General features: G+C 44.7%; 1 protein-coding gene across 1 annotated transcript in view; it reads left to right on the top strand.

Moving 5' to 3' along the window:
- Positions 1-3,479: 3,479 nt before the first annotated feature.
- The window catches only part of PLAT (plasminogen activator, tissue type), an 8,296-nt gene continuing 2,336 nt past the window's right edge, over positions 3,480-9,439 (top strand). The window contains exons 1-11 of the mRNA XM_010176149.2: positions 3,480-3,560; positions 4,240-4,279; positions 5,052-5,183; positions 5,593-5,706; positions 6,044-6,218; positions 6,790-6,881; positions 7,134-7,308; positions 7,650-7,735; positions 8,142-8,337; positions 8,844-8,980; positions 9,072-9,212. Coding sequence (XP_010174451.1) covers positions 3,480-3,560; positions 4,240-4,279; positions 5,052-5,183; positions 5,593-5,706; positions 6,044-6,218; positions 6,790-6,881; positions 7,134-7,308; positions 7,650-7,735; positions 8,142-8,337; positions 8,844-8,980; positions 9,072-9,212 — 1,369 coding nt within the window. The remainder of the gene's footprint in view (positions 3,561-4,239; positions 4,280-5,051; positions 5,184-5,592; positions 5,707-6,043; positions 6,219-6,789; positions 6,882-7,133; positions 7,309-7,649; positions 7,736-8,141; positions 8,338-8,843; positions 8,981-9,071; positions 9,213-9,439) is intronic.

Genomic DNA, 9,439 nt, shown 5'->3' with positions numbered 1-9,439 from the left:
GGCTGGCTGACGGGGAGCGCTTCGACGGCGCTGCAGCAGCACCGAGAGGGGGGGGGCACGGCCGGACCTGCAGCACCAGCCCCCTGCACTGACGCCGCAAATGTCACCGGGGCACAGAGGGGTCCCCGGGGCACAGAGAGGTGGGGCTGTCCCGCTGGAGGGTGTCGTGATGAGACCATCGGTCTGGCCGAAACGCTGTCCTGAGACAGGATCAGCTTAGAGGTAAGCCAGGAGATGGTGCTCCAGAGGAGACACTGTCATTGTTGGCTTCCCTGAAAGATGTGAAGCGCTACAAAGGGCACCCACATCCCCCCTCTAGACAGCTACAGTTGTCCTTAAGCTGTGAAAAGCCAGGAAAACATAACTTCTGAAATATTCCCCCATGGTCACCACTTGGTTAGTATCTTTAATCTAGAAGTCTATTTTAAAGCTGTTATCATTAAAAATAATACAAATCAGACCTTGCTCACTCAGCAGGGTCCGGGCATCTTTTTCTCAACAACTGGGTCCCTCCTAGAAACAAACACAGCTGCCTTTCCATCAGATTTATGGCAGTAATGACACCACCAGTACTGGGACTCTCAGAGAAATGTATGTGATAATCTTGACATAGATTTCCATGCAGAGAAGAGCTAAACATTCAAAATAATCAGGGTTTCATCTTTGCCAATATGCAAAATAACCATTGCCATGCTTCCCAGCTGAGGACTCGGTGCAGCTCCTTCCCGAAGACAGAGGTCCCTCACACACCATTTCTTATGTCTGTGCTTACACTAAATTGTAAACTAAAAGTCAGGACACATCCATTACTCTAACATCGCTGACAGTTTTCATAAGGCAGCTCTAAGTTCAGCTCTGAAACTGATCATTCATGATTCGTCTGCCACACTGTGATAACCTGGTGCCTTGTGACCGCACCGTAGTGAGTAGATCTTAATTTTCTAGGATGGACAGTATCAGTGAACATTTAACTCTGGTCCTCAACATGCTATTCCTTATTTCTATCTAAGGATCCTTAGAAGTTTTGGTCATTGTCCCCACTTAACTGGAGAGCCCCTCTGCCAATTTTTTTCTCCCAGAGGCACTGTTCATGGCGTGCTTTGCTCCACATACAGGTCAGTGTCTCTCTGCCCAAGATTCTCAATGGATGCCATTAAGAGCACAGCACACAACACTCTGGCTTGAAACAGGAGTTTCTCAGTTCTAGGACTAAGTCTACAGATTGCATTCCTCTGGTCATGTTAGAAATAATACACCTGTGTATTCACTCGAGGCACTGCCCTCGCATTCCTAGAAGTGTGATGGGACAGTTCATCACAAGGGATACATACCATTCTCACTGTCCCTGAAGCTTAAGCTGTTCAATGGGGAAAAGCTGTTTTGAAGACTGAATCTGCTCTCTGACTGGAACAGAGAAAGAACAAAGCAAACTGTCTGTAAAATCCAGCATGCTCCACTCACCTCAGCAAGCTTTCTTCCACTCCCACACAGACTCACTCCCAGTACTCCCAACACAAGCCACCCCGTCCTAGATCATCTCCAGATCCTCTGGATGGGGCGGGGGGGGGGAAAGCACGTCCTCCTGCCCTCTGGAGTCTCCACCCCCTCGAGTGGAGTTTTAAGTAGGGCAGGAGCTGTTCAGAGAGCTCAGAGCAGAGCCGCACAAAACCAGACTGGTCTGGAAAGGAAATCCTCAGGAGAATACAGAAGAGAAAAAGCAAAAAGGTAGGTACTACTCTGCACCTGTTTCAAAAAGTGCATTTCCCGTTTTCAACATCAATGGCACTGTGATTAAATACTATTAAATATTATTAATTAATAAACCCCACTGAAGCACCATGGTAGTTAACTAACTGAGCTATTGCCTTTCAGCTTTTTGAGAGACTCATGCTGCTAGGTAAAGCTGCTAGCTTTCAACTTGTTTCAAGAATGCTTTTTGAAAGAGCTGACGGCCTCAGTCTCTGACCAGTTAGCAGGGAGGAGTCTCCTGCACAAACAACATTAGCAAAAGAACTTAGAACAAAGGAAGAGTTAGGGACAAATATCTTGATGGTAAGGAGAGACCCAGAGAGCTAGCTGTGAAAAGATAATTTATCATCTTCCTGGGAGGAGATCAAACAGGCTCCAGCCAGGATAATGGAGGGACAAAGAGGAGGAGGGCAAGTCTTCTTCAGTTCTCCCTGAACACACTTCTTTTAAAATGCAGCCAAAACCACAGGAAATATTGAGAATTATTCCCAAAACAAAGCCAGTTTGAAATATTAATTTCCTCTGATGCCTTCAAAGACTACAGAATCTTACTTTTTTGTTTGTTTGGTTTTTAATTCTTTTCCCCCAAAGCACAGGTCTGCCCACTGTTACAAAGAGAAATAGTACAAGTCTGATATTCATCTACTCAGTTTAGAAAAGGGATACAGAGGCACTTTCTTCAGAAGGCAGGAAGAGGCAGTAAGGATCTGCAGTCTTCTGCTTGAACTACATCAAGATAGCTGTTCATCAGCATGAAAGCTATCAGTGCTATACATCCAGCATCAAAAGTATTCTGGAATGGACGTACACGGTTATTGAGAGGCATGGGGTGGGGGGGGAAAGTGACTTTTCATTTCTTCTAATGACTTTTGGTTCAACCTTGATAAGATATATCCCTTTTTTAGGTCTTATTCCATATCTGTAAGATAATAGTCACACTCTGACTGCTTAGAAGGGCTGTTAGTAATACTAAATTAATATGTAGGATTTAAAGTGTTCCTGCTGGTGATGCTTCAGCAAAGAGTGATAACTTCAGGGTATCGTATATCTTTATGTCCTAATGTACCTGAAAGTGTAGAATCCAAATGTCAGAATACCACATCTAGGCCTCTCTGGCTTATTGCTACAGTATTTTTTATCAGAGAGGAAGCAAAGTGTGACAGCAGAAGGCACAAACTGTTTAGGAGAGCGCTACCAGAGAGTGCATTGCTTGCAGGTTTCTGCTCAGAGTCTTGTAAACATGGTATTTTTCAAATAGCCATATGGTTTCAGTTTGATAGGACTTATCATTCGGAACATTCCAATGGACTAGCCTAAGTTGTACCTTTCCTGAAACTGAAAATAAACATCTGGCCACATCTGTTTTCCATAGACAGTGGGACAGCAGCCTCCAATGGATGGACAGGCATCCCCCCCATGGAGAGGGAGGAAGGGCTGCAGCACTCCCCAGGAAACACTAAGTTTCCCCCAGACCTAAAAGCTTGTCAGGTTTCTAAGTTTATCAAGTAAGAGCACATCTGGGTCCAGCCCAGCAGTTTCCCCTTTCCAGGGACACCAGGACCAGATGGCTGAGAACTGCAGAGCAGAAAGTGTGTTTTAATGTAAAAATAATTTTCATCATTTTAAACCTGTATTTAAATTTATGACCTTGAACACTGTAAAATACCTTTGTTCAACTTTTTTTTTTTTTTTTCCTTTTGTCTCTATAGATAACTTGAGAATTGGAGGTGATGTGGAAAACACTCAGAATGAAAGGGAAACTCCCATATCTCTTCCTGCTGGTAGGAGCAATCATGACTGCTCAATGCCAGGTAAGAGGCTAATGCATCAAAAAATGCTCTTGCCCTCCTCCTGCATTTTCATCAGCACTTCCTCACCATCAATTCCAGCTGTCTGCATCAGATAGAATGAGAATCTGGCTGTATCACTAGAAATCAGAGGAAGGAAAACCTTACAAAGTAGTCTAAACTGGGATTTCCAGTAACGTGGTACCCTGGCTGGTCTTCATATCAGTAAGAAAGTCTTCTGCAAGTCTTTTTGGTGTATCTGTTCACTGTCACCTTTCACTCTTACTAAGAGTTCTATTTTGATCACCCTTTAATTTTCTTTCAATTGTCATCATTACTCTCACTTACAACTGGACATTGATGGTTCCCATGTCCCCTCACTTTTAAGCCTCACATTGCAGAGCTTGAGTAAACCCTACACAATTCTAAAATGTTTAGTCTCTTTCTCAAGAAAAAAAAAAAAAAAAAAAAAAAAAAAAAAAAAAAAAAAAGCTATCCCAGCCTTCCTCTTTCTTTTTATGTTATTTTTTCTCTTGTGGCCGAATCAGAACTGCTTTCTAAATTGACAAAGAAGGCAGACAGTTGCTCAGAGCTCCCCTGATTTACAAGACCTCAAGAAGAGGACTGGCTCTTTGGAAGCAATTGTTCTCTCAGTTTTCTTAAGAGAGCTGTTACTCACAGAATTAACCTTCTTTGCTTGCAGGGTTTCCGCATGCGTTTCAAACGGGGAGCCAGATCTAGAGGTAAGCCAGGAAAAGAGAGGCTCCAGGGAGATCTTATAGCAGCCTTCCAATACCTGAAGGGGCTACAAGAAAGCTGGGGAAGGACTTTTCATAAGGGCAGTTAGTGACAGAACAAGGGGAAATGGCTTTAAACTGAAAGAGGGGAGGTTTAGATGAGATATTAGGAAGAAGTTCTTCCCTGTGAGGGTGGTGAGACACTGGAACAGGTTGCCCAAGGAAGTTGTAGATGCCCCCTCCCTGGAAGTGTTGAAGGCCAGGTTGGATGAGGCTTTGAGCAACCTGGTCTAGTGGAAGGTGTCCCTGCTGATGGCAGGGGGGTTGGGACTGGATGAGCTTTAAGGTCCCTTCCAACCCAAACCATTCCATGATTCTATGAAACTACAACCATGTTACCTGGAGCTTTATGAACACAGGAGGGGAAAGCAGATGATGCTGAGGGAACAGAGCCTGAAAGCTGTTTGTCATGGTTATCTGGATGAGAGATTCAGAAGGCAAAATACCAGACTCTTAATACCATCCACAGCTCAAAGAACAGGGTTTTCCCCTCCCTCTGCTCTTCTTCAGAGAAAAAGAGATCGATCAATAGTGGACATCCAGCAACACAACAGTGAGAGAGATGTGACAATTGAGGCCCGAGAAGGAAAAAGGGCAGCTCATGAGACAGATGCTCCCATCACAGATACTTTTCTCCTGGAAAGAGAAGCGAGTTCTTTTGCTCAGCCAGGTCTTTTCCCTGAATCTCTAAAAGAGGATTTCCTTTCTCCAATTACAGCCATTTGCACAGACAATTCATCTGGAGAAATTTACCAGCACAGGGGGACCTGGCTGAGGCTCTCACGGAACAGAATAGAGTACTGTAGGTGCAACAGTGGTCAGAGCCGCTGCCACACTGTGCCTGTTAGAGGTGAGTACGAAGAAGAAAATGGGAAAGGAATTGGTGGGGGATGAGAGAGTGTCCATCTAATCATCCTAAAGAACTCCCCTGTCAAGGGAGGAGGTATCACACAGAAAATTTGGCTTGAAATAGAACAGGATGGAAATGAAAACACTAATATTCACTGACTCAGTCAGGACTAAACAGGAGTGGGCAAGGGGCTGAGGAAGGCTCCTAATAGTGTACGTGGAGAGAATGGAGCAAAGGAAGAATGTAAGCACTACAGAAAAAGACTGTAAGCACGTGATGGTAACAGGTAGGCAGGGAAAACCAGAACAGGCTAAATGAGACTGACAGGAGAGGAAAGATGGGTATACACTGCCAGCTTCTTACTTCTGTGAAATCTAACAGTATTTCCTGGCTTTTGCTTATTCCACAGCCTGCACTAGAAATAAGTGCTACAACGGGGGCCAATGTTCACAGGCATATTATTCCCCACAGCTCTTCATCTGCCAGTGCCACCATGGTTTTTCTGGGAAGCAGTGTGAAATAGGCAAGTATACCACATCAATGCTACTGGGTTTAGCTATGCAGTGCAGAAGGATGAGGTACCCAGAAGCTGCTGCTGGATACTAGACTGTCTGTTAGGCTGCCTCTTTTTATCCTAAAGCTAATGGTTTTAAGAAGGACACCTGAGCTGTTCTGAGTATCTCTTAATAGAACTCTAAATTTCGGAGCTGAAGACCTTCATGTACACTTAGTCTGCCTGGTAAGGTATTTTTAGTGACTTCCTAGACAAGACATCTGGGAGCCAAGTTCAAACAAAACAGAATGGGGAAACAGAGTTTGGGTGCTGTCCTTACAGTAATGTTTTGTTCCCTCTTGTTCAGATACTGAAGTTAAGTGCTACAAAGATGCTGGAGTAACATACAGGGGTACATGGAGCATGACAGAGAGTGGAACTGAATGTTTAAACTGGAATAGCCATGGCTTGGTGGACCGAATGTACAGCGGCCAAAGAGAAGATGCTGCTGAGCTGGGATTGGGCAATCACAACTATTGCAGGTGAGGGCCTGATGGCACACACAGCTCAGAGCCACAGGAATCAGCCCCTTTTAAGAGCCTGGAGCAAAGGAACAGCTGTTTGCAACAGTCTAATACCAAGCAGAAAACACTCTGCACAGTTGCAAATACAGCACAGCCCATGAGCAGCAACTGCAACTTCTGTAGACACACCTGAACCTCAGATCTATCCAGACTGGATGCTTAGGAGACTACAAAATGTATACATCTCTCACCCTAGAGTCTTTCCCTTGTCCCATCTCCGTGCCTAAAACTCCCTTTGTAAGCTGGTTTCCTGCAGCTTCAGATCCTGCTCAAAACTCTAGAAATATAGAGCTTCCCACAGATAAACTAAACTGCACAAACAAGCTGTCCACTCCTGCTACCTCCTGGCTGTCTCATCCTCACCTCCATGTACTCCACAGTTTTATAGTTAAAATAGGAATCCAAATGACTTCCAATGGCTCAGTCCACATCTTCACTGCAGGGCAGGATTAAGTTACCAAACTAGATGGCAGACATGGGACTAATGACAATAGCTTATTACTGACACATATCATCATAACTCTTTCAGAAACCCAGATGAGGATTCCAGACCCTGGTGCTATATCTATAAAGGAGGAAAGTACATCTGGGAACACTGCAGCGTGCCCTCCTGTTCAAAAGGTATGGGCAGGGAGACAGGGAACGGGCTTCAGAGCTTCCACGATTCAATGCATATATAAGGGCTCTCTGTGCTATTTCTGTAGAGTGAAAAGTTGAGACTCTCATGTTAAATCATGTTTAAGCTTTTAGTACTTATGACGCCGAGAGGCTGAGGTAAGTATAGCTAATATATAAATTCCTTGATGGAAATCACAGTTAGGAACAGCTGACGGGTTCCCATCCATCAGTTAACATGCAGCTTTCTTATTGAAGTTGGGAACATCAACTGCAAATCTGGAAGAGGCACAGATTACCGAGGCAGCCACAGTGTTACCAGTTCTGGAGCTATCTGTTTGAGGTGGAATTCTCAAATCCTTGTCAACAAGTTATATACTGCTTGGAGAAGAGATGCTTACCAGCTGGGCCTTGGTAGTCACAATTTCTGCCGGTATGTAGTCAGTTATAGCATTAAAAAAATCTCGCCAAACTTCCTCATGCTACTCTTGAGGCAGGACTCGAGTCTTTTATGTGGGTTATTAAAGAACTGGACACACATTACTGCTGGGAATGAAGCTCAATGACAATAGTAATTTTATCCCACCTGACCTACCTATGCTTTTCTAACATCAGCTCTGTAAATGGAAATTCCACATGCTCCTAGGGCCCTCTATAACTTTAGAAAAATCCAAAAGGAGTCCACTCAGGTCACACAGTGTGCCACCTTTAGGTCTCCTCACACTCACTGCAGATCTAATAATACAAATAGCTCTTTTCTTTCCTGTGCTGCAGGAATCCTGACAATGACAGCAAGCCCTGGTGCCATGTACTGAAAGGAAATCAGGTCACATGGGAGTACTGCAACGTGCCTACTTGCTGTAAGGACCCTAGCACTCCTGATTCTTCTTTTTCTTTGAGGCATTACTGTTCTGCATGTCATTTGTGTTAAACTCCAGCCTCCTCCAGTAAAATAAGAACTGGGGGGGGGGGGGGGAACTCTTTGGAGTAAATTGGAGAAGTGACTCTGTGGCTCTGCTCTCACAGAAGTGTTTTTTTCTCTGCCAGAAGGGAAGATTGCAGAAATGGAGGGCAGAAAAGGCAGGGTTTCCTTACTGCATTTTTCAAATCAGAATACAAGTTTCCTAGGAAACAGGAATGAGTCAGACACTAAGCAGTTCATGCCAGGCTGCCTCAACATGCACTGACAACTAAGAGGCTCTTCGCCCAAACTCAAATCCAGAATGCCTGACCAAAAAAGCCTATTTCTGGATTTGTCACCCACAGCCGCCTGCGGGTTACGGCAGCGCAGAGGACACCAGTACAGGGTTCAGGGTGGCTCCTATGCAGACATTGCAGCTCACCCATGGCAAGCTGCCATCTTTGTGAAGTATCGCCGAGCACCTGGAGAGCACTTCCTCTGTGGAGGAATTCTGATCAGTTCCTGCTGGGTTTTGTCAGCTGCTCACTGTTTTGAGGAAGGGTAAGTTGAGTTCAGTACTGTCTGGGGGCGGAGGGGGGGGTGGAATCTGGAAAATGGAAGCATCCAGTATAGCCTTACTGGAAGGGTAAGACTTAAAAAAGAGCTCGTTGGCCCAGTAAGTCATTCTACACTAAAAATTATAGAGTTAATTATGCTGAGCATTAGACAGGCATTTCTAGGGGCAAACTGGCAGCACAGCATTAAGGTACCACAGCAGAATATCAAATAGCTGAAGAACAAAGTTGCCAATATAGATGCAGAGCCGTGTGAAACTTGAAGATGCAGAGCCATGTGAAACTTGAGAACAGCAAGGGGCTGGCACGGGAGCTTTGCCATCATGGCTGTAAGCAATTAGCACAAAACCAAAGGCAAATAGGACAGCTGAGGTCAAACTGCCTGAGTAATGAAGTAGCAATACAGCTAAAATAAGAAAAGCAGGAGCTCTAACAGCACATCTTCCAGGGAAAGGTCCACTCCAATTGGCACAGAAGTCTCTTGTTCTTCAGCTTTAGCACAAGTCAGCTGAAGATTGTGCTGGGTAGGACTTCCCGAGCCACTCCTGAGGAAAATGAACAAAGGTTTCAAGTTAAGAACTACATTGTGCATCGGAGATTTGACTCAGAAAATTTCAACAATGACATTGGTAAGAACTTTTCTGACCTTGTGACTGGAAAGGTCACAGTTGCCTCAAGGTTGTGATTAATGAAGTGGGGACTTTTTTCCCCCCTCTTCAGCTCTGCTACAGTTGAATTCAGATGCAGAAGACTGTGCTATTGAAACAGACACTGTCCGTGCTGCCTGTCTCCCAGCACCGGGACTGCAGCTGCCTGACTGGACTGAATGTGAGATCTCTGGTTATGGCAAAAAGGAAGAATGTAAGTAGAAGCTACATGTCTACATGTAAGTAGAAGATACTACGTCCAAAGTTTGGGTCCCCTGCCCTCAAAGATTTCAAGCCTTTAGCATCACTTAACGTGTGACCCTCTGAATTACTATATGGGCTTATATCAGCACCACAAAACACATGCATGAATGGGAGATAGGCAAAACCAAGTTTTGCTGTAAGTTATTTCATTCCTCTGAGTTCTGTCAGCTGCATGGG

This window comes from Antrostomus carolinensis, unplaced genomic scaffold (assembly GCF_000700745.2).
Source record: "Antrostomus carolinensis isolate BGI_N321 unplaced genomic scaffold, ASM70074v2 scaffold14200, whole genome shotgun sequence".
Taxonomy (NCBI): Eukaryota; Metazoa; Chordata; class Aves; order Caprimulgiformes; family Caprimulgidae; genus Antrostomus; species Antrostomus carolinensis.
Note: the sequence above shows the minus strand (reverse complement) of the source record. Positions and strands in the feature narration are given on the sequence as shown.